Genomic DNA, 24611 nt, shown 5'->3' with positions numbered 1-24611 from the left:
TTTTTAAAATCCTATTTCACCACCTTTTCTGGTCACTTTTAAACAATTTTATTTCTGATTAAAACAAGGATTTACATCTTTAAGGTGACTATGTACTATGGCACAAATAATAATAATCGTCCCGTATTACAGTGGATATGATTGAGATAAAGATTCATAGAACAATGAACCATCATTTTGCTGACTTCATGAATGGGCCCCAAAAATCATTCCCCCTTATAGATGGCCCTGTCTCCACATGGCTGTTCTTCAATGTTCATGTCTGTGTTCAACCACCTTCAGGTACAGTAGGAGTCTCTGGAACCTTAATTTTGGGGGTCACAGGCTGAGAAGTTGGACAACCAGTCAGTAAAACAATCTTTATTATTAGAAAAACCACACCAAACATGTTGAGGGACATAAATAAAATAAGTCTTCCTTGGTAATTCCAACACAGAACACTGTTCAGCGATATTTAAAAACTGAACAGTCAGTAATCAATAGTAAAAAATAAAATAAAACAAAAAACAGGGGCTTTTAATCAAGTCATGTTTCATTTGTTGGGTTTATTATTAAATCCTCACACACTGCTGTAACTGTCCAAAATCCATGTGTAAATTCAACAAATGTGAGATGGTAAATTGGAGCCTCTGAAGCATTTGTATACTGAGTGAATAAATGTGTGCCTGGTTTTTATTCTACCATGAACTGGTGCCCTATCCAGGGGTGCACCACCATGGCTCCAATATTAAGAAACTCTGATAAATCTAACTATCAGACTTCTCTTTATGCATCATTGTGCTCAAATGAGAGGAAAAACAGTGCAAAGAGTGACACAGACCAATGTTTGTGAAGATACGGCATCTGACGCAACTCAAACCGTTTGTCGGATTATTTACGTACCAAACCACACGACACAAACTCTACCATCGATCAAACTTTTCAGGCAGCCTGACTACAACTACTTCAGTATCTTGCTCTTTTATAGCCATAATACAAAAAAAACAAACAAGAGAAAAAGAAGCATTTGACCTGTAATTTGAAGCTCTGATTTGTAAATTTAATCTCTCACATTTTCTTCGTAACAATAAAACCCAAAAGTTCCTTAAAAAAAAAAAAAAAAAAAAAAAAAATTTTTTTTTGATCCTTTGAGGCTCAAAGTGATAAAGGCTGGTTCCAAGTCATGGAGCTGGAACTCATTCAGAGTGCATTAAAAGATTTAAAATGCAGATGGCAGTGACAATTTGTTCAACTTCAGAAGACTTAGTCAGAAACAAATACCCCTCCAGCTGCTCAACATACAAAAACCATACATTTACCAACAAAAGTGAAACAAACAGTGTCAGAAACAGAAGAAATCAGCCCTTAAGTTTTGGATTTGGGAGCCGATGTGTTCGTTTGAACTCGCTGTGATCTGCAGAAGTGTTCTTTGGTCCGGAGTGGTTGATGAGGTGAGGAAGACAGGAAGGGGTCCTTCGTCCATCAGTCAATCAGTCTGCTTCACTGAGGTTACAAGGTCGCCTCCACTCCTGCCCTCGTTCATGGATCCACTTGTTTGAAACTAACAAAAAAGAGGGGGAAAAAATGCTCAACAACCACAAGCTCCATCTTTCATTTTAATTACATCACCATACAAATGTGTAACGTAGTCTGGAATCCACATTAAAGGGATGCTCCACTATTTTTACAAATGTGGCCACATTTGTAAAAAACGGTGGAGGATCCCTTTAAGGGTATGACAAAGTTAAGAATTGCTTTTAAAACAGCAAAGGACTACATTCCTTTTTTTTTTTTTTTTTTTTTAAATCAGATAAAGACATTGTGACATAGTGTAGGCCGAAATTAAAGATAATTTGCTTAAAAAAACAAACTAAAATGTTGAAAATGTCACTGGAAATTCTGTTTTGATCTCTACTGTATGCACTCATTGGCATTATTAGAAAACTTTCACGCATTGCATTGTGGGATTTCTTCATTCTTACCACAATTTCTTGTGTTTCATCATCAGACAAGGAGGACAGTGATTTATTCACTTTACAACATTTTTTGCTCTAGTTTGTTCCTGGTATTCCCCGTGATACCACTTCACTCTACAGATTCTGATCATTCAGTCTAAGTCTTCAAACCAAACATTTGCCATTTTTTGTTGATACATTCAGTCTGTAATAACACCAAAAATGAGTTGGAAAGACACTTTGGCAGTTTTTTTTGTTGGGAAGAACACAATAAATTACAGAAAGAATGAAGTAAAAAGAATCAATCATTATTGTTAAATACAATTGCATCTACGAGGAATTTGTCTTGGTATGTTAGTGCAATAGAAAAAACAAGGCTAAAATCACAAGTACCTAAATAAAATAAAATAAATATGAGAAGCAATGTACAATATATACAGTAGAATTAAAAAAAAAAAGGAAGATGTCAAATATAAAGAATAGTAAAAACACACCAGGTAACACTTCTATGCTGTATAAACATCATAAACTCTATCCACAGCATGGAGAAAATAGTCTTACACTGATGCTTCAAAGGAATAAAGGAGATGAATGGAAAAAATGGGGTTGTCACAAACAAAGATACTATAGACAATAATATCAAAAACTGAAGCGTGTTACCTAACTTTTGTATTTACTTTCTCTTTTTATCCATTCTTGTGCCTTTTTTGTATAACTCAGTCCCCTGTTTTACATATTTTGTTCCATATTACAAAATAGAAATAATAAAGTAAAAAAAATATTAATTCTATGCATCCGTCTTTTCATTTCATCATTTAAAGCGTAAAAGTGGAGCTGTCTGAAAGTGCTTTAAATGTACGGCCAGAGAAGAAGAAGGTGAAGAAGTGATCAGACCTCTCTCTTCCCTGTCCCACGGCTCCGTACACACACACACACACACACACACACACACACACACACACACACACACACACACACACACACACACACACACACACACACACACACACACACACACACACACACACACACACACACACACACACACACACACACACACACACACACACACACACACACACACACTTCCCTTGTCATGACGTCACTGGAGCAATGAAGTGATAGAGTGACCAAAAAGTACCACTATGTTCTAGCGACTCATCACGAGCGACTGAAGTGACCGCAGTCGCTAGAGTCGCGTTCGGTGTGAACGCACCATGAGCCTTATGTCATCATTTTTAATTAGTCACGGTAATACCGTATACCACGGTAAAATGTTTCTCTATTATTTAATACACAAGATATATACAAAGATAGTTATTTATTTAATATCTAGATAATTTGGACAACTGGGCACTCACCCCACTTGTTGCCCACCAACACTGGACAGGCTGCATGTCGGGTGCTGTAGTCTCCCTCTCCATTAGGGAAAAGATTGTACCAGAACACGGCAGTTCCCTGTAGCAGACAGATAACAGGGCTTAGCAGCTCAACGTGAAAAAAAAAAAATATATATATATATATAGTGTACCAATCAGAATCAGAAAACCTTTATTGATCCCAGAGGGAAATTACTGGAGATCTGACAGAATCGCCTTTATAGTTGTAAACAAGGTTAGATGACAAAGTGAACCAAAGTGATTGTATACATATTTCAATAAATAAGGATGCTCCACAACTAAAAAGGTTTTGTTTGCAGAAAATATATCAAAATGTTAACAAAAAGTGACTTAATAACGTTTATTACCTTTTTAGGCCGAACTGATGCTCCAACATCAGGGAATACTGTGGCACCGCCTGCTGCTACGTCACTCATCTACAACACACACAGAAGTCACATGTTTAGCATCAGCTAATATGTCAATCCTGCTCTCTAACATTGTACAGACCAGGACATAGTGAGGTTTAACAGCAATATCATCTCTAAAATAAATGATTCATTTATATTCTTAAACATATTTGCTTTGCATAGACTGTTTAGGACCTGATTTCCTTTGTTTTTTCAGTCAGCGCAGTTTTCTACCTATTGCAACACATAGTGAATCACCTTTAATGAACATTGGTTTCACCCTGAGTGTGATCACAAACAAGATCTCCACATTTATAGTAGAGACATACTTTGTTGTTATTCCTCTGATAAATCCCTTTCTTATTCCAGCTACGTATGTTGAGCAAAAACCACAATTCTTTACATGATTTAATTTATTCTCTTTTGATTGTTTATTTTTCCCATTGGCAGCAATACATGGTTTTACAGTCAAATACGTTAAAATGAGCAGCAGAGATACGCAGGACTTCTATTTCTCACGGATGCCGGAGCACGACGCAACAACTCAGCACAGAGCAAATACAGTGAAACAGGAAGTTAAGCACATACTAAACATTAAAACATCCGTTTACTTTTAAAAATACAACACTTAGATCATATTTAGTCATAGCTGTAGCTAAAAAATGTGGCTAGGACAACAACAACAAAAGCTAATAGCTTATATTTTAATACCTTAAAACATGTAACAAACAAAAAAGCTGTGAAACTAAAATAATGTAATAAATACATATATGTCTGAAAAGTGTTAATGTGTTTCTCTGTCACCCTTTTATCTTCATTAATTCGTATTCGTCTATATTTGTCATTCAATCTATTTCCCTGGCTCTATTAACCACATAAATGCCCATCTGGACCTGTACTTGTTTGTGAATATTGCTGCACTTTATTATTGTATATGTCATTGTAGTTCACAATTTAAAAAAAAAAAAACACTTCCTTTAACTGCGATCTTGCGCAGTTATGTAAATATCGCAAGAACTCCTCTGTCCCGTGACGTCAGTCATCCGACCGAACTGCGCCATGGCCGGCGCACTCAAAACGCAATCGGTGAGGATCACCGGAAGGCGGACAGCGGTGCAAAACCGGATCGTAGCCGTGGCGCAGCGGAGACGTATCCAGTGGAAACTCCATGTTAGGAGTAAGCATTTGGAAAAACTATTTCGTTTTCAAGTGCAATTGTACATTCATTATGGGCAAGATCAGTCAGTTTAATGTTTAAGAAAGTGTGTGAAAACACACTTTGAAATCTATATTCTGTATGACTTTCAATTAAAACCTTTTTCTCAATAAATCAATAAATAAATGTTATAAATAAATAAATAAATATATTTAATTAAAAAATGAAAAAAATAAATATACATATACTGTATATAAATAAGTAATTCAAATAAATATTGTATATAAATAAATAAATATTGTATATAAATAAATAAATATTGTATATAAATAAATAAATATTGTATATAAATAAATTAATATTATATTTAAATAAGTAATCTAAATAAAAATAAATAAATACATATATTATATAGTATATAAATCAGCAATCTCAATAAAAAAATAAATTAATAAATCTAACCAATATCTGTTTTTCACTTATGTTCTATATCTATAACCTTGGTGATTGTTGACTATTAAGTAAATGATGCATTCATCTTAATGTATCTTAATCATATGCTAAAATCTTAAAAGTTTTAGTGTGTGCGTCCTCACGTAGAAGAGCCATGTTGCGATACGATTCCCTGTGCCCAGCTCCTTGAAGGCGTCTGGCTCATCTTTCTGTAGAGATACAGACATGGTTTACACTTGTGATCTACTAAATAAATACCAATAAAACATTATCAGATTTAATAAGAAAAGAAAATATCATACCCGACCAAAGTCAAAGTGAGGCTCATATTGACCTCCGACACCATAATTTGCAACCTAAAAACAGTCCAATGAAAACAAAAGCCATGTTAAAAACACACAGGAGATTTATCTTTAATCATGTACTTAATATTAGGGAAGATCTTCACCTGGAGCTCTTCTGCAGTGTCCATTTCCAGCCCGGTGAGATCTTCAATCCTCTGGTTGAGCTTATCAATAAGGGGATCATCATATTCAGTCAGCCACGCACTGGCAAACAGGAGGCAGAAGCACATAAACAGAAAAAAACATGTCAGTTTCATGTTAATCCACTAGATGGCAGTTTGTTTGTTTTTTTTATAAATTTGCCATGCTGGATGAGGAGCAGTGCCAAAGCTGATACAGAACATGCAGTGTTCGGTGTTAAATGTAGGCAACAGAAAGGAAAGGATGAGATAGAAAACACAATATTGGACTCTCCAATCAGTTCAGGGTTCAGGGGAGTGGGCCAATCACTAAAGAATACTCCCAAACTAGGTTTGAACGCTTAAAATAATAGAAAAAATTACAAATATCTTCATGTTTGTGTTTTTGTGAATACTGCAGCTAAAGTTCACCAAGGCACAAGCTTCAACACATTGTCAAAACCAGGGTAAAAAAAAAACAAGCATTAAAGCTTAATTCTGGTGATTATAAATAAATAAATATCTGCATGCATGGTATGTAAGAATGAACAGAAAAGTTCATCCTTATCAAAGGTTCAGTTCTTTGAAATAGTGATGTCAGCGATCTCAGACGTTTTGCTTCCTCACCTGCTAGTACTCAAACATCTACAAAGACCTGCAGCGTGATACGTCAACATCAAAGGAACCCCAAGCCCTTACATCACTGCACCCAGGTCCACATTTATTATAGAGTAGACTAAAACCAAAGGAGCCACAAAGCTCGTTTTAGAGTTGGATTTACTTTAGTTAGCGTTGCATCTATAAAGGCGAATGAGTCATTTGATTAAACATCAGTGTATTTAGGGAGTCTGTTGTTATGAAGGTTAGAAAAATGTAACAGCTGTGCAAAAAAAAAAAAAAGGACTTTCGTAAATTTTTGGTAAAAAGCCTGTGACCCCTTACCTCTTGGAGACTCTGTATTGTGCTGTGGTAAGTTTCCCAGTTTGAGGGTCATGCACCGTGGCTCGCCTTAACTACAGTTTCCAGAAGCACAAGGACACGCAGATGATACGAGAGAAGGTAGGGAAAAAAAAAAAAAACAGATAGAAAGTGAAACAAAAAAAAAAAAAAACACAGGGGATGAGTGGAAAGTAAGAGGGAGAGAAAAACAAAAAAGCAGAAATGGTCACTACTGTAGTTGCTAATGTTATTATTAAGAAGGCATTTTCCATGAGAATGGACAGAAATGTAAACAAAATTATTAAATCTATAGCTCACTAAAGCCATTAGAGTCGTTCCATGTCATTCCAACAATTTTTTAGGATATCCCACACACTTTGGCCTAAAAAAAATCTGATTTTTTTTCCCCCTAATTGTTTCTTAATAATTCAATTGGCACACTGTACATTTTTAGTTTGATCAGATTCATATTTTTTGAGATATGGACAATATAGTGATTTTCAGCTTCCAATATCTCAGGGTTTACACCAGATAGGAAACTAACATTTGGAATAGTAATACAGCTCCAACTACTCTCTTAGAATATAAAAAAAAACTGCTATACATCCTATCTGGCGGACATGGCAGCCCTTCAAATTTTGGACTAAAGTTTTTTGGGGTTTCAGGCTTTAACATCTTTGGGTTTTTGCATATGTCTCAGCTCCCTGTAGTTTAATCAGCTTTGTACACAGACTGTTTAAATCACTAATGATTAGTCACATCTATGTATTGGTTCTTGGGGGACAGTCTCTTGAAATCCCAAAAAAACATGCAGCACAAATGGTTCGGGTACATTTTTTCCTGGCCCGCATAGTAAACACACACAAACACAAAATGACAGTAAAATACACAAAAAAAGGACTAAAAACACAAGATGACTAGACAAATAGCTAAAAATCTATAAAACAAAAAAATACTAAAAATGAAATCCATTCGGGAAATTATTTGACAGGCAATTTCCGTTAAATTTACATTTTCCCATGTTGTTTATAAATTTTCTTTTTTTAAAGTAATGTTACCATTTATTTTGACATGTGAGTCTAATTACAATCATGAAATCATACTTATAATGTGTTTTAATGACAAAAGGCATCAATTTCATGAATCTAAAAATAAGGCCTTAATTAAGACTTTTCAAGGATCTGCGGGAATCCTGGAGAAATGACATGGAATGACTCTCTACATTATAACAACTAGCAGCAAGCAGAGTCAGAAACGACTCCTGAGCACAAACAACAACAAATTAAAGCCAATGTTTTTACTGAGGTTTTCTTTATTCTGTTTTAAAGTCTGATCATATTCAGCTCAGGAGCCTTCTAGAGGCCTCGGGGAACAGAAAAACAGTAGCGACGAAGGACCGCGGTCCAGCAGAGGGATGGATGAAATGTTGATGGGGGGGGGAGAAGAAAAGCGAGCCCACATTCTCCGCCCCGCTCTGTCATCACTACTCCCTACCTTTTGCTGATTCGGTAAGAAGCCGTCTCCAGCACTCCTGTGACGGGGTTGGAGATGGTTGCCCTGCGCAGCTGTGAAGCCAGGAATAAAATTTACCCAAACACACACGCACACACACACACATGTATACATGTGCCACATCCAGGGTTGGGGTCATTTTTCAGTTACAATTATGTTTTATTGTTTTCGATTACCGTGACCAGCATTTTTTCCATTTATCAATTACAATTACGTTCTCAATTACTAAAGTTCAATTACAACTAATCACAATTACTGAGCCTGAAATAAATAACCAAACAAAAGTTAAAGCTTCTCTTGCGTTAGCTTTCTGTTAGCATGTCTTATGATAGCAGGTCATAAATCAGCTGTAAATGACACTAAATACAAATATCTTACCTTGTCAGGCTTCCTGATCTATGAAAATATAGTTTTTAATATTTTTTGTGAGGACATCTGAGCCTTTTTTGTGTCAGTATACCCCTCGATTTCAATTTCTTTTAAAAGGTAAAATGTGGGCTTGATATGAAACATATTTTAATAATTGTTAAAACATATGTGTAGAACTGTACATAGAACTGTAACATGGTTCCCCAGTTTTGTGTTGGCAATTATGATTACAAAGTCAATTATCTGAACTCAATTACAATCACGACAAAAACAGATTTTTTAAATTACAATTATATTAATGCCATAATTGTACTTAATTATCAATTCCAATAATAATGGACCCCAACCCTGGCCACATCCACATCCACACAGCTACATCCTCCCACCCTGACGCTAGGACTGCAGAGGGATTATCTTACCCGTGGTTTTGCCAGTTGTTTCACTTTTTCCATTTCTGTATCAGAAATAATGTCGAGGTAGCGAACGATGTAGGGGCGGTCCCACTCGTCTTGCTGTTTGACAGGTGCCAGCAGGAACTTGGGATTATGTTTGTTGTCGTAGTAGCGGCAAAAAAGGCGGCTTTGCCTCTGAGGCGTCTAATTGGGAAATGAATAAATAAAAGAACATCATTTAAAAAACAGGTTTAGTTGACGTGCGTTTATTTTTCTTCCTCACCATCCGGATTCCTTCTCCACGACAAAGCATCTCATACTTCTTTCTCTCTGGGATTAGAGAAAAAGTTTGTCGAGACTCTTTTTTTTGTTTCTTTTCAGTCGTTTTGTTGGTCACTTGCTCCTTTTTGTCCTCGTCCTCGTCTGGTTCAGCTTTATTCTGCTTCTCTAGCTGGAACTCAAAGTATTTGAGGTTGCCTTTGGCTCGCTGGTGCTCTGGGTCTGGAAAACAACCAACCATTTATTTAATAAGTTACCTCCTAGCTTAACCTTGAGTTTAAACTTCCTATATTTTCATATTTCAGATCATCTGTAGACTAGAGTTTTTTAACCACTGTGTGCTGTGGGAAATTATTCAATTTCACCTAATTGGTCTAAAAACCTTTTAACAACACAGAACAAAATGTAATTATAAAAATAATTATAAATGTATTTTTTTATTGTTATTAATAAGTAATAAGTTATTTGCTTTTTTTTCTGCTTGCCTTTTGATTTTGATGTTAATGTTTTTCTTTTTCTTGTTTTCTGCTCATTTTCTAAGTTTTGCCGTCTTGCCGTTAATTTATTTTGTCTTGATTTTATTTTATTATTATTATTTTTATCTTTAGTTAAAGTTTAAATGTTACATCAGGAGTCCTCTTCATCAAGGCCCTTGAGGGATTTTGGAGTTTTCTCTTGCATACCTATAAAGTGTATTGATTTTTGTTAATGTCTGTGCACTGTATATTATATTATTGTTTTGTTGTATTTTAAACTGTGCCAAATAAATTAAAAAAAAGAAATAATGAGAATAATATATGTATATATTGTTTAAATATAATGTAAAAAAATACATTATATAACAAAACAATATTTAATATAATAAAGTTCAATTGTTTTGTATTCAAGACACTTTGATGACAATGACAGTATCCATCCATCCATCCATCTTCTGCCGGCAAAATAAATGTAAAAAAAATCATAATAGATTTTTTAGCTGTTGATTCCTATTGAAAACACTTATGCAGATTATTAATTCCACTTTTTATTAGAAAGTAGAAATATAAAACACCATAAAAACATTTTTCTTTGTGTTTATTTGATTCCTATTCAAGACCCTTTGATTATAATGAATGTATATTGTTAATATAAGCTATGAAGTTAGATTTTTTTTAACATTTCCTTTAACATTTTTTTCAATGAAAAGATGTAGCTTGGCTCCAAAAAAGTTGAAAAACACTGCTTCAGACTATTATTAACATCATCTTCAATGAATTTCCTGGTTTAAATCACTTCCATTCACTGCTGGTTTTGTACAAAAAAAAGAAGATAGATACTACGGGGAAATATTGCCAAGTTGTGAGGTTTTCCTAAAGTGTTGCTTTTTCCAGAGGGACTTACCCAGTTCAAGGAGTCTCTTTGTGAGCTCCAAGGCTCGGTCTAATTCCCCCTGCTGGTAGATGGCGTAGCTTAGATAGTCGAGCACTGTCACCATATCTATATTGGACTCTTCTCCTTCTTCGAGCTGCTTCAGAGCCTGGGTCATCCACAGCTCAGTGTGATAGTAATCCACTTCAGTGTAGGCAATTTTCGCCAGCTCGTAACAGTCATCCACGGTCATGTGGATTTTGTGTATCGCTCCTAGGGCAATAGATGTTAAAGTGACAAAGCAGCTTGAGATTATTCTGCTTTAATTGTCATTATTCTACAATTTCTAAGATAAATAATCTCTTTGGACGGATTGAAGGAGTTCACCTGGCAGGTCTCCTGTTGAGATCGTGTTAGCATCCAGTCTGTATGTGTCCTGTAACCGAAGGAGAGCTTTAGCAGCCCCAGTCTGGTCGTCATCTGTGGGGAAATGTTGTCTCTGGATAGTCAAGTTGGAAATAAAACCTGAAACGAGACGAGCAGGAACATTAAAAAAAAAAAAAAAAAAAAAAAAAGGATAATGAATTTAACAAAAGCTGTCACTTAATCAAGCAAAGATGAGTAAATCAAACATTACACAATGGCACACTCCGTACTATAAACTACAAACTCAGTGAGTATCTACTGTCTACTATATACAACCAATATGATTAGGATGATGACCGTTTCTACTTAAGTTTACTTCCAAGTTTCCCAAGATGCATTTGGAACCTACAACGGCAAAAACCTGAAGCACACTGAGGCTAAATATCTTTAATGATTCTCCACCTTTGAAAGTTCTAAAAGCATTTTAAGCGAGAAAGTGACCAAGTAGAATATCAACATGTACTCATTTGAACCATAAAAAAAAAAAATTAATTTCGACAATTCAGAGATTTTTGGAGACCCGCCATTGTGCTACTTTAAAACAAGAGCCTTATTTTAAAAAGCGTTAAAAAACTAATGGACAAGAAGAGATGCTTTTGTTTTAAAAGGGGATGTTTTATTTTTTGCTTGAAGCTGGTCTTATGGGACTATTTTGCGTTCCGCTCGCAATGCATCATGGGGCGGTTGAGTATAACAAGTATGCCCACTGTGCATACTTCAAAAATGTCCCCATATAGTATATATCTGGGTATTTCTCACATACTCAATCTTTTCATACTATCTAATATGAACGCACTACATACATCTGTATTATATTTGTACATTTGTACAATTATTATTTTATCTCATTTGATTTTTTTTCTACTGTAATGTGTGCACTTGTATTTAATCCTTATTTAATAAACAGTCTCTCTCTTTCTTTGTTTAATATCTATTCTTTTTATTTCTAATATTTCTCAAGCCTTTGTAACACAAATAATTCCCCCCTGAGATCAATAAAGTATTTCTGATTCTATTAGTAATTTTGATGTCAGACGTAGTACGAGTCGTACGTTTCAAACACGGCCTCAATCTTTTGCTTTGCCAGCAAATAAAATCTTGGTGCAAAACTACTAATGACTCGTACCATCCGAGGTGTCGCTGAGCACTAGACTCTCCAGGTCCCCCCACTCTGTGTTCAGTCTCTTCATCAGTTTGAAGGCGTTCACAGGGTGACCCAGAAAGCCTTCGGGGTCCTGCGTGGCTGCGGCTGTCAATGAATCCAATTTATCAGCCCACCTTTACAAGCACATCAAAAACTAATCAATCACACATAATAAGAAGGGTTTAGGTAGAAGCATTTTTTTTAACTCACCGTTTGATCTGCTCCAGTTTGTTCTCCTCAGCTCTGATGTAGTCCTTCAGAGAAGTGACCAGGTCCTTTTCTGTGTACAGCAGGTCTGTCATCTGGCCTGAGGGATGTAAACCAGCAACACGTAGTGATTAGGCCTGAACAGAGAACTCAACACTAACAGCTACAGCCTTAACAACTACATTACAGGACTGAAATGCTGAAATTGTAACTTGTGTGGAGTCAACAAAGTTACCAGTCGAAGCAGTTTGATAGAGAAGCAGAAAACTGGTTTTACCTATGGAGGTGAAGAAGTCATGGTTAGCTGAGATTGACTGCAGGCCGCTCAGCAGCAATAAACACCAGCATTTCAACTCCATCCTAAAGAGAGACAAAACGGAACACAGAGAAACGCATCGGGAATATAATCAATTAGATCTTTGAAAACTCATTTATTTAAAATGTGTGCACAATCCAGAGTAGAATAAAACCATACAATACAAGACTTTGTTTGAAATGATCTTAAATGTAAGAAAAGCTTTAGTCAAAGAATTTATTCAAAAATTCCATTGATCGTCAATGAAGTCGATGTTAAATTAAGTGTTTTTTCATGTGTTACTTCATTTACATCTCATGCGACCACCTTTGATTTGTTTTCATTTTCAAACTTTATTTGCAATTACTTTTCCTAAATCCAGTATCTTAACTGAAAGAAATTAAAAACTTTTATTGCCATGCTTGTTACGTAAAAACTCTAATTTTGTTCTGTTTCCAAGATGCAATTAGTTTGGTGTGCATGTGCATGCAGTTATACTTGTTTTCTTTCATATTTTTATGATTTATGACTTTGAGCAACTGTAGTTAAGACTAGATTTATTACCATCCAGCCTTTTTATACACAACGGTAATGCAACGTCTGGCGATGTCTAGAATTAAATGTGGCAAATTCCTTCAATCATTTCAGCTGCAGCGCAGTGTTCTACACACCACACGCACATGCACACACACAAAATAGGTCTGTGGTGGCCGTCGTTAAGCCTGAATTAGCTTTAGCACCAAACAGACAAAGTCAAGAAAGCTGAGTCATCAAAAGTCCATATAAGTACCACAGAAGAACTTTTTCTCATCAGTTTTGAAACATGTTTTCATACTTTTAAGCAAGAAAGAGTCTCACTTTTTGTCTGTTATTTAAGATATTCTAGAATTTATACCAACTAGGCAATAAGCAATAGGGATGTCCCGATACAACTTTTTCATTTCCGATATGATACCGATATTGCAGCTTTGCTTATCGGCCGATACCGATATTGATCCGATATCGGCATGAATCATAAAATATATATATATAACTTTTTTTCTTCTTGAATAAAAAATAATGACTTATTTTGTAGTGTGGAATGATAGAAAAGGCTTGATCAAGTAATGTTACTCAAACAGAGTAACCATTTATTATTAACCAATTGGTTACATACATTTACATAATATCTACAGTAAATAAATGTATTGGAGGGGGGGAAATATATATATATATATATATATATATATATATATATATATATATATCGGTAAATCCGGAAATTTAAATCCGATATATTCGTTTTCAGGCTAATATCGGACCGATATCCAATATCGGATCGGGACACCCCTAATAAGCAACTACTCTACAAAAGTGAAGGAATTACAAACATACCAAAAGTCCATTATTAATCTGCACAATACTGTAAAACAAGAACTACTTCATCCAAGTGGAACAAATTTCTGGATTCATAAAAGAATGCGGCACTTGATCCAATTAATTTCAAGACTTGAATTATTGTCAAATAAATATTAGGTCTGTATTGAAGGAATAATAAACAACTGCATTTACATTTTTCTAAATGGATGAGAACTACTTTAAGAATAGACACACGTGGTATGTCTGTGTTATTCTTCCTTCAACACTCATGTTTGCACATCAGTGGACTAAAACCCATCCTGTCCTGTCTTGTCCTCCTTAGTTGTCCACGTTGCAGCTGGGATGGGCTTCCATGACTCAGAAATAACCTCAGTTTAGTGTTTTAGACGTTTCCCTGCACTGACACACTAAGTTTTACTAAATTTTCTCTTTTATTTTCTTAAATATGCTTCACCAAAAAGCATGAAAATGCATTCCTCATATCAGTCAAAAAATTTGCAAAAAAAAAAAAAAAATGTTGGAAAAGAAGCTTTAAAAGTCTAATTTCACAAATGTTCTTACAGCTGTTTTTTTTTTTTTTTTTTTTTTTAAGTACTGAAAACCGCTGCATGTGTTGCTCTGCTCCAGATGTTTGTGAGCAGCGTCACAGTTTATCCCACGGAATGTAAAATATCTTGAGAATTAACGTCACAAATGGCAAGGACACAGTTGGAAACACAACATGCACATCAATCGACAGGGATTGCAAAAGTCAGTAATAAAATTTCAAAAATATGTCTATACACAGATGGGCATAAATCCAGGTACAGTGTAAAAGGCTGAAACTAGCAGCAGTAAACAGGCTCAGACAGGCTCTCATTTTGCTACCAGGACAGGAAATAAAAAAAATAACTACATGAGGGACTAAAAAAAAAAAAAAAAAAAGGTCATCTGACGGCAAGAAAGAAATATGTATCCCGTATTATTGCATAAAAAATGAACTGATATTTAAAAAGATGATTTGAGAATAGCTGATATGAGAGACACTGCTTTACACAACAAAACCATTTAACTTCTAAACTACTTTCGAGAACCTGTGGTTAAAATGATTTAACAACACAATGATTTCCAAAATAAAAGCCAGTAGATTGCTTACTTTGAAATTCTAGTAATGACAGGGTGAGAAACACACTTTCCGACAGGTTAAAAAAAGAAGGGAAAGGTTTTTTTTTTTTTTCATTCAAAACAAAGATTAAAGCTTTTGGTTTAATTGGTATAATTTCCCTTGAGGAGTCACAGCCACACAGAGTGAAAAGCAGTTAGCATGTCTGTATTTATTCATACTCATACCAAGTGTGTGAAGACATTAAAAGGCACTGAAAAAGTTTATTTTAGCCTTTTAGCCTTTTTTGAGGTTTTTATCTCTACATATTATTAAATTGTTAGAAAAATCTATCTCACCACAAAGCTCTCGTGTTGTTCTGCTGAAACTATAGTATAGAACAGACGTGTCAAACATATATTTTAGTTCAAAGGCCAAATATGGACCAGTTTGATCGCAAGTGGGCCGCAAACTTTAGGCAGGAAAACAAGCATATTCAACATCATTCCACCCTATAAATATATGTAAAGTAATGGTAGTTACAGACAACAACCAATCTTTAAATTCTCTTGAGTTTGTGACTAATGTTTATTCAATTTGAGAGCAATTTGTGTAATAATTTAAATAAAATTGCAGGATTTTGTAAAAGATAAAGATTTCCTTTTCAACAATTTGCAATGGAAAAATGACAAAAGCATGGGAAGACTGTGAGCTCTGCTAATATTGTGGATTTTCTATTTCCATTTATGTATTTGGATGCGCTGAATACAACTGACTTCACAATGATTCATGTTTTCAGTAATTCTGACCTTATTCTGCAGGCTGAATTTGAGGCTCTAATGGGCCAGATTTGAGTTTGACACATGTGGTATAGAAGGAAGCCAGAGTAGAAGTACAAGAGGAGAAGCAACAAAAGCATGGGGAGAACATGCAAACTCCACACACAGCGATCACAGGAAGGCTTCCACTAGATCAAAGGTTCTCAACCTTTTTTGGATCATGAACCCATTTTGATTTCAAAAAATTTCAGACAATTTTTCCCTCTAGAATTGGTTTATAATTTGTTATACTGTACAAATATAGAGTAGCCAGGATTAGTGAGAAGTTATGCCAGCGTGGATATAATTTTTTTTTTACTGCATTTTAAATAAAAACTACATTTATATTTGACAAAATGAAAGTATAGTATACACAGAACTGGGCAATTGTGCCTAAAAAAAAAAATCTCTGATTTCAATTCGAAGTTTCGATTCCATTTTTTTTTTTAATGCACTTAAAAATGACTGCAGTCATCAGATATATTGTCAAAAGTGCAACTTTATTGCTGTGATTGTCCTCTAGAGATAAAATGCATAGAACAATCCCAAAATATAAAGTAAATGAGGCTCTAACATTCAACAATTTCAAGCTTTAACCCAGGTTTAAGCAAAAGTGAAACAGCAACTTCACATTAGCTTAAATTTTCTGATTAAGATATCAGATAACTACATATTTTTTAACATTACAATTAGAAAATAAACTATAACCGTAGCATCTCAGCATAGTGTGAATAAAAAATTAAACATGCCTGTGGCACACATATAACCTACTCAAAGGGTAAACAAAGAGGGGGCTGGCTCACATCTCGCTATGGTAACCCACAAGGACGGAACGCGAAAAAGTCTGAAAAAAAATGTGGTGGGGAAAAGAAATTAAAAACATTTTTAAAAGATATTTTTGATTTTTTCGAAACTCAAATTTGCAAAATAAAAATCGTTTTTGTCTACAAATTCGATCAATCGATTTTTTTAAAAAAAATTTTTGCCCAGCGCTATATACAGATTGTGTTTTAATTTGAAAAGGAACAATTACATATTATTATTATTTTTTTTTTTTTAATTACTAGACATTTCAGGCGACCTTATTTAAACTCCAGGTGACCCCAATTTTGAAAAACCCTTCCCTGGATGCTGTGAGGCACAAGTCCAAACACTACACCAAAGTGCTACTCTGTCACACATCTCACACATGTATCTAGACACACTTAATTAGTCAGTCCTGCTATTCCGTTCACTATTAGATTAAATTAAAGATTAAATCGGGGCTTTCGCCTTTAATTGGCCATGTAATGTTATTACATTAATGGAATTTGTCCTCTGTATTTAACCCATCCCTGAGGAGCAGTAGGCAGCCATTTTGCGGCACCTGGGGAGCAGTTCGGGGTTAAGGGACTTGCTCAACATCCCACAGTGACGGCCCAGGTGAGGCTTGAACCGGCAGCCCTTCGATTACAAGCCCAGCGTCCTTAACCACTAGGCCACACAGATATACACTACAAATCAAAACATTTAGAACACCCTAATATTTCCAGTTATTTATTGCAATTCAAGTTGTGAAGTCCAATGAATATCTTGAAATGGTACAAAGGTAAGTACTGAACAGCCAGAGGTATATATAAAAAAAAAAAAAAAAAAAAATTGGTTAACTGAAAAATAATGTACATTTCAGAATTATACAATTAAGCCTTTTTCAGGGAACACAAAGTGGGTTAACACTTTAAAGCTGTTCTGCAGCAATGAAGGTTGAATCAGCCATGAAAGCTGGTGCTACTAATTCCTACAGGTGTTCCAACTTTTCTTGATTACTAGTTACAACCCCCTCAGTCTGCATAAAAGCAGTGTTGGAACACTACTTTGATGAGACGAAAGTTTAGAATACATGTTGGTCCATAAATTCTAATTTAATTTCAGAGTGTAATAACACAATAAACTTGTTTGTTTTTCATTCATTTTATGGTTTGTTTTGGGTACTTTTTCAGTGTGTGTGTTTTGTTTTTTGCATATATTTGTATTTTCTGTCATTTCTATTTTCTACTGCGGATCAAATTGGATCCTCCAAAAGGCCAGATTTGGCCCCCGGGCCATGAGTAGTTTGACACAAGTGCTCTAGAAGGACAGTGACTGGGAGAGAAGAACCAGTGCAGGATGTGGATGGAGGAGGACTGCCACGTCTTCGTCCCTCCCCACTGGGGGAAACTGCGTGTAATTCTATGGGCTGCACTCAATGGAGTCTGCATTCCTTTTACCTGCAATAACCCTGCGATGAACCCTGGTTACTACAAGCAGCAGGGGGGCTTTTATTCTCTAGAACGCTGCTGGTGTTGTTTACCTACAGCTAAACTCGTTAAAATAGCATTTAAATCCGCTAGCAAAAGGAAAACACTTCGCGTTTCTATTTAGGTTATAAGTAAAACAACCACAGTATGTGATTAAATCAGAGTTCCAATTGCAGACATTGCTACAAAACGGACACAAATGAAGAAATTATGACTACGTGTGACACATTGGTGTTACAAACATATGTAAACGCATGCTAACTGAAGCCGCATCCCATGCTGCATTGCGCTGGAACGCAGCAAACTATCCCCAAAACTAACCTTTTAACGGTATTTCCTCTTTATGTGTGTGGTTAAATAGTCAAATAGCAATCTGGAATGAGCACACTATGGCAATAAAGGTTAAAATGTTGTCTAAGCTGTAACTGAAGGCATGGCTTACCTCGTCGGAAGCATCCTGATGGAGAAATGGAGCCGCTGTTTCACTCTCTCCTCGGTGAAGTCTATCACTGTGAACCCGGTGGAGGCTCTTTCTAGCTGTGCTGTTTCGGTCCTTCGTTGGCCATCTGGTGGATAGTGTTGGATATCTCAGTGTTTGAGTCTGGTGCTACGTGCAGACTCTCATGTGCGTAAAGTCTCCCCCTAAAAAAGCAGTAAAACTTTGAGGGGAGGCGTCAGTCGTGTGGAGGTTTCCCATTGAAAAACGCCTGCGACTGGATCACATCCAATTTTCCTCATTTTTGCCACGTGTTTTATTCGTGCTGGGATAGTGGGAGGTGTTGTTTAAAAAGTTGGGAACTTTGTGTGTGTGTGTTTTTTTTTCATGTACACTTCTGAACTTTTCCGTACACATTCCAGAAAATTCCTCTTGATCCCACTGAAGGAAGAATGTGAGTGTGAAAGCATGCCCCCGAGCCTGAGTGGGAGGAGCTAAATGTCAAATCAGGAAGAGAGGAGTTCTCCCTGATTTATTCTAGATACATCTATGTCAGTTCACACAAGAGCTCGATCCGATTAATCGGACCGATTTTAGTTGTCGCCAATTAATCAACATCGCTCAGTGACCTGGTCGAATAAACGTTCCAGCTGTAATATGAAAATGATGTATTAACTTTTTTGCTGCGTAGAAACTCTGTGGCTCTGCTTTCTACATTATAAGCTATCACTTTTAAACCCATGGTAATTATTACATTATAACATTAAAACACTGGGAGAAGTGCACTAATTCATTGTTTATAGTTACATATTTGCCTTTTTTAATTTATCCATGTTTAAGGTTTGTGAGTTGAGTAACTTTATTTTTGATTATTAATTTTTTTGCATTCCGGTACAGTGTACACAAGTGGGCCTTTTTTAATTATCAGTGGCTTTAGAGTTCTTGTCTTGACAGAGTTTTCTAAATATAATTAAAGTCCCTGATTTTAATTTAGCAGTGTTGCATATATCCTGTGTATATCAATGTTATTATGGATGTTTACATTTTTTTAAATCCATAATATCGATATCAGCCTTAAAATAAAATCCCATATCAGTCATAAACAGAAGTTTTTTCCTGTTTTTTAAGAAAATTATTATTATTTTTTAATGATGATGGTATTTTTTAAGTCTTATTTTAAATTTTTATTTTTAAATCCCATCAACAATCTAATGTCCCTTTACAAGTATTGGCATGTATCACTAAGCAGCAGTGGAAAGCCTGTCCATCAATCAAACTACTCATATAGGTTATATATTACTGTACATTTACTTGTAAATGTATGATTACCTCTTCACTTTACAAAGCTGTAGAAATGAAAAACAATGAGCTACACCTGCAACAAACAAACTTTCTTGGCTGATTTGTTCAACGTGAACACAACACATGGTGTACATCTGTAATAAACACTGGGATTGTCAAAGCCTTTATTAACTTTTTACATTAATAATGCTTAACAAAAAGCAACAAAAACACTAAAGTTATAAAAAGTGATGCAATGTACATTCAATAAATAAACACATCTATTCTCTAATAAAGTATTCCTGCCGGGACAACACATATTGATACTGAGGCATAGACACACTGTATGGGGTTTTGATGGTTAAACTAAAACCTATTTTTAGAACAAAATCCACCATTTTTAGCTTTTTCTCTCATACACTTCCCCAATTCTCATCTGAGAAACCCTTGTATAACAGCACATATAAAGTATACATATGCAATAATAAACCGTGGTTTACATTAAAACCCACTGAAAATGTGTTTGTATTGAAGTCTTTTAAGATAGAGATATCTCTAACTAAAACATAAGAAACTATCTTCCAGCATGTCCTTTTTTTCTGTTGCTTATTTCCTCAAATCATCGACGGATGTCATCCAGGGAGGTGAGTCTGGTACCGAACAGCTGCTCCTCATAGGTCAGCAGCTGGCTTAGAAAGTTCAAGTTTGGTGCAGAGCATGCCCTCCTTTCTTTCAGCCAGCGCAGGGCGTGAAGCAGAGACCAGCATCGATGCTCCATGAGGAAGGCCAGCGTCAGTGCAGAGCTGCGACTCCTGCCCATACTGCAGTGCACCAACACCCGACCCGCTGGCTCCGCCTTCAGCGCTGCTTTGATGAACCTAGATGCCAATGGTAGAGCCTCCACCAGATCCTGTTGGGCGTCGTCGCTCAGACGCAGCCTCAGGTAGCTCACCGTGTTGGGGAATGCGTCGGGGCTGTTCGCAGTGGCATTGACCACGTGAGTGATGTGCAGATTTTTGATGATGCAGTAGTCGGATGCCTGGGAGACGGAGCCCTGGTACAACGCTCCCTCCAGGATCTCTGAAGGATAGATGGTGAGTGAGTGTCGCTCAGGTTCAAGCAGGACCATTCGTGGGGTACAGAGGAAAGGGTACATGGAGCTGAAGGCTGAGAATCCCCCCAGCAGGATGACGGGGTCCATTCCTAAATCACTGAGCTGGAAAAAACAGCGTTGGAGGTCTGGGGAGTCGGCCTTGGCCTTTACACTGCCCACTGAAACACATTTAGAAAAGCATCACAAGCCATCTCCACAAAGACAAGGAGAAGATTACTGTAGAATACTAAAAGATCAATGAGAGTTCTGTTGAAGAAAATGTCACGGCATCTTCTCTTGTTACAACTCAATGTATTATTCACACAATTAATAATGTATTCCTTTTCTGTCCGCCAGACTCTGTGCTCCTTACCTGGACTGCACCCTTCCTCTGCATACAGAAGTATTATGGTATACTTCTGCAGCTCTATGCAGCTGATCAGACAGCCCAACTCAGGGTGGATAATCGTCACAGCAGCCCGCGCTGTCACCACATGGTTCTCTTTGTATCTGAAACAAATACACACAGCTTTACCATTACTGTTTACCTCAGACAGTATGTCTGTTCATAGTAGAAAAAGCCACCAGCCTTCTTTTGTCGACTCATTTCAGTGGTGGTGGACTAACACACATTTAGCTTTATCCAACAAAATGAAAACATGGCTAAAGTAAAGTAGTTTTTCAACTAATAATGAGAATGCATTGGATTATATATAGTGCTTTATCATAGACACTCAAGGACTGATGGAGGCGAGACTGCCATGGTGTGCCATCAGCCCCTCTGACCACCACCAACACTCACTCACGCTAGGCAATGTGGGTGTTGGTGTCTTGCCCAAGGACACAGAGACAGATACCACTAGACAAGAGCAACTGTCCCCCACTGTGGCACCTGGAATTCTTGGTGGTCATCCATCCAACTACTACCCAGACCTGCTTAGCTTCCGAGATCTAATGAGGTCAGGCAATGACAATCTGGTATGGCCACACTAATGTATGGCTAAATCACATTTGTACCACCCTCTCCTGCTTGCAGTGCAAGGAGGGGGCCACTGTGCTTGCTTTTTTACTTTTAAACAGAGACAAAGACATAAGCTGTGTTTCCATTACGGATTTTTTGCAAAATAAAAGTTATATTTCTAAATGTCGACAAAGTATAATTCTTACAATTCCTTATAACATTCCGTATTCCTTTTTTGATTGCTGTCTAATGTGGCATTAATAATTTTAAAGTATAATGCTAAGACATGTCTCGGTCTCTTCTTCTGTCGACACGTACCGCGCCATGTTTTCTCGGAGAGAAGTGGTCAAATGACTAGGTAAATCACGTCAAGTGACCAAGTGCGTCACGTTCTGTGACGTGTATTTGCGGAAAAAGTGTTTCCATTGCTTTTTTACCTTTTAGCGATATTTGAGTTTTTTTCCCCGAAATTCTGATTTTTCCAATACCAGTTTTTATTGCGCTATTTAGATGTTGCGCATTTCCAAGGGTAATAGAAACACAGCTATAGAGAGACATATACTTCTTCTGCTAGCCACCTGTCTGTGTATTTCACTTGTGACTGTAAAACACCAAGCTGTTTAATAAACAATCATGGAAGAAGGTAGAGAAAAACCTTACAAGTTGATGACTATCAAGTTGAACTCATCTGTGCATAGCCCACCTGTCTGCACAGCGACAATCCAGAATGAGAATGTAATAGGGATCGTACAGGGCTGGATGGGCCTCCTCAGCATTCAGCAGGTTGTACACTTGCTGTGGGGTGATGTAGCCACGCTCCACTTGAGCTTTTTCTGGAAGAGCTGGGACAAGCAACTCCTCTGGTTCATACAATACTTGAAAGCAAAGGATGGAAACACACAAAGTCAAATGTGTTTGGATTGCTGCAGTAAAATTCTTTCATATTTGTTTATAAAGACCTGGAACATTTGTATTTAGAATATATAACCCTACTTTTGTTGAGCACAGGCAGGATGGAGGAATGGTCGCTGTCTGTGGTGCTGTTGATCTCTCTGTCAGAGATGCTGCTCACTGTGTGGGTTGTGTTGACGTGCTCTCTGGAGGAAGTTCTACAGCTTTTGTTTACTCTGTAAAAAACAAGTACAAACACAAAGAGAAGTGCAACACACTAGCAATAAGCTGACTATGCCCAAGCTTGTTCAATAAAATATGGAAAATGTTCTAGTCTTTAAATATCAAGAAAGATGATGTTGTTTTTTACCTGGACAGTATTACGCCCATTTCCTTTAGGTCGTTTGGCAGATGCATCAGCCGTCCGCACCAAGCCTTCATAAGAAGAACATGCTACGATATCCACAAAATGGGATTTTTCTCATTTAGGAAGAAGCCCCACAAATAAGCAAAAAATTTGCTAAATGAAATCCCGGAAAACGTTGAATTTGTTGGTGCTGTGATTGTCTCTGTTGTCCCTCTTCAGTCTTGGCCCTAATTTAGCCGGTGGTCTAGGAAACACAGCAACACTGGAGAGCTCTAGAGGGCCACATGGTAGCTGGATGTGACAGGTGACACGGGAGAGACCACGACAGGCATCTCTCTTTATTTGACCATCAGTTTTCAGGAAGCAGTCAGAACAGCTAAGGGATGATTTTTACTGGACGTCATTTTTCTATTGTAGATTTCATCGTCTCCTTTCAATTTTCTTTCTCCTTAGTTGTAGCCTCTCTTTCATTCCAAATTGGGTATTATTGGGTCTGGTTGTATTCCAGCTGAACAAACATTGTTAAACATTGTGCTGCTGGGTCAATACAATTATTTCCATATATTTTCAAAGGCAGATTTTGAGATTATTGCCAGGGAGGGCAAAAGAAAAACGACAATTAATATAGACCGTCTAGAGATTTGCATCAACCACAATGTGGGTAACATATACAATAATGCTAAAATGATTAGTAACATAATTGATAATGCGTTGACGCGTCGTTTGATGTTGTAAATTCATGATCAAATCAAGCCTGTGGCCTCTTTCCTTTTTGCTGCAGTACCATACATGTACTACTGGGCGCAATGTCGCTTCACCATTTACAGTATATTGTGAAGAAGAATTGCGCAACAAAAGAAGAACCAACCTAAAGTCTCAAAAATTTGGGACAATTTCACTGAAAGCTCATACTACACACCTGAGGTAGAACTAATATCTGTAATAACTAACAGTGGCCACTGTGTTTTATGGCACTTCAAATATTTGAATATTCTGTACACTATATTAAGAATTGCATTTTTTCGAATGAATTTGGGAAAACTGTGATAAAAAAATTTTTTTACCGCATGTGTTGCAAGGCAGTATGTTGAATAAATCTTTATATTCTACACTTTTACATAAAGAGGCTTGACCCAGGCTACTAAATTCATAGAGAAGAGATTAGAAACCAAATGTTCATAATAAATCACCAACCAGGCACACAACAAACCTAAATTTACCTTTAAAATCTTAAACGCATGGTTTGATTTCGGACTTTCGGACATTTACTGAACCATTACGGGAAATTTGCTTTACCCACACGGCATTTTTTTAAAAAAACTTTATACACATGGTACCATACC

At 36.5% G+C, this 24611-nt stretch overlaps 2 protein-coding genes across 5 annotated transcripts; both read right to left on the bottom strand.

Moving 5' to 3' along the window:
- Window positions 1–698: 698 nt before the first annotated feature.
- p4ha1b (prolyl 4-hydroxylase, alpha polypeptide I b) lies at window positions 699–18966 on the bottom strand. 3 transcript variants are annotated; one of them, XM_028469132.1, is made up of 16 exons: window positions 18682–18966; window positions 12688–12770; window positions 12414–12510; window positions 12186–12337; window positions 11021–11158; window positions 10667–10906; window positions 9291–9508; window positions 9035–9211; window positions 8229–8299; window positions 6738–6803; window positions 5781–5880; window positions 5635–5688; window positions 5476–5541; window positions 3682–3750; window positions 3296–3392; window positions 699–1540 (listed from the first exon to the last, which is right to left on the bottom strand). In XM_028469132.1, the coding sequence occupies exons 1-16, from the start codon at window positions 18693–18695 to the stop codon at window positions 1470–1472; spliced, it is 1713 nt and encodes a 570-aa protein (XP_028324933.1). In that variant the 5' UTR covers window positions 18696–18966; the 3' UTR covers window positions 699–1469. The 3 variants fall into 3 exon arrangements, with proteins under 3 accessions (XP_028324933.1, XP_028324932.1, XP_028324931.1); XM_028469131.1 differs by lacking the exon at window positions 8229–8299 and having other exon boundaries at window positions 6738–6808; window positions 18682–18965; XM_028469130.1 differs by lacking the exon at window positions 6738–6803 and having other exon boundaries at window positions 18682–18964.
- Window positions 18967–20337: 1371 nt separating this feature from the next.
- Window positions 20338–23484, bottom strand: LOC114477184 (serine/threonine/tyrosine-interacting-like protein 1). Of its 2 annotated transcripts, none has more exons than XM_028469354.1 (5): window positions 23272–23484; window positions 23004–23137; window positions 22714–22885; window positions 21423–21559; window positions 20338–21228 (listed from the first exon to the last, which is right to left on the bottom strand). In XM_028469354.1, the coding sequence occupies exons 1-5, from the start codon at window positions 23340–23342 to the stop codon at window positions 20576–20578; spliced, it is 1167 nt and encodes a 388-aa protein (XP_028325155.1). In that variant the 5' UTR covers window positions 23343–23484; the 3' UTR covers window positions 20338–20575. The 2 variants fall into 2 exon arrangements, with proteins under 2 accessions (XP_028325155.1, XP_028325156.1); XM_028469355.1 differs by having other exon boundaries at window positions 22714–22852.
- Between the last annotated feature and the right edge of the window lie 1127 nt (window positions 23485–24611).

This window comes from Gouania willdenowi, chromosome 15 (assembly GCF_900634775.1).
Source record: "Gouania willdenowi chromosome 15, fGouWil2.1, whole genome shotgun sequence".
Classification (NCBI taxonomy): domain Eukaryota; kingdom Metazoa; phylum Chordata; class Actinopteri; order Blenniiformes; family Gobiesocidae; genus Gouania; species Gouania willdenowi.
This window is presented reverse-complemented; position numbering and strand designations above follow the sequence as displayed.

Excerpts from the sequence above, each read along its gene's own strand:
- p4ha1b (XM_028469132.1), bottom strand. Across the intron at positions 10,907-11,020 it reads CTCAACAGGAGACCTGCCAG|GAGCGATACACAAAATCCAC; the intron begins GTGAACTCCTTC and ends CTATTGCCCTAG. Across the intron at positions 5,881-6,737 it reads CAATACAGAGTCTCCAAGAG|TGCGTGGCTGACTGAATATG; the intron begins GTAAGGGGTCAC and ends CCTGTTTGCCAG.
- LOC114477184 (XM_028469354.1), bottom strand. The coding sequence starts at position 23,342 with ATGAAGGCTTGGTGCGGACGGCTGATGCATCTGCCAAACGACCTAAAG. Across the intron at positions 23,138-23,271 it reads ATGGGCGTAATACTGTCCAG|AGTAAACAAAAGCTGTAGAA; the intron begins GTAAAAAACAAC and ends TGTTTTTTACAG. Across the intron at positions 21,229-21,422 it reads AGAGGAAGGGTGCAGTCCAG|TGGGCAGTGTAAAGGCCAAG; the intron begins GTAAGGAGCACA and ends AATGTGTTTCAG.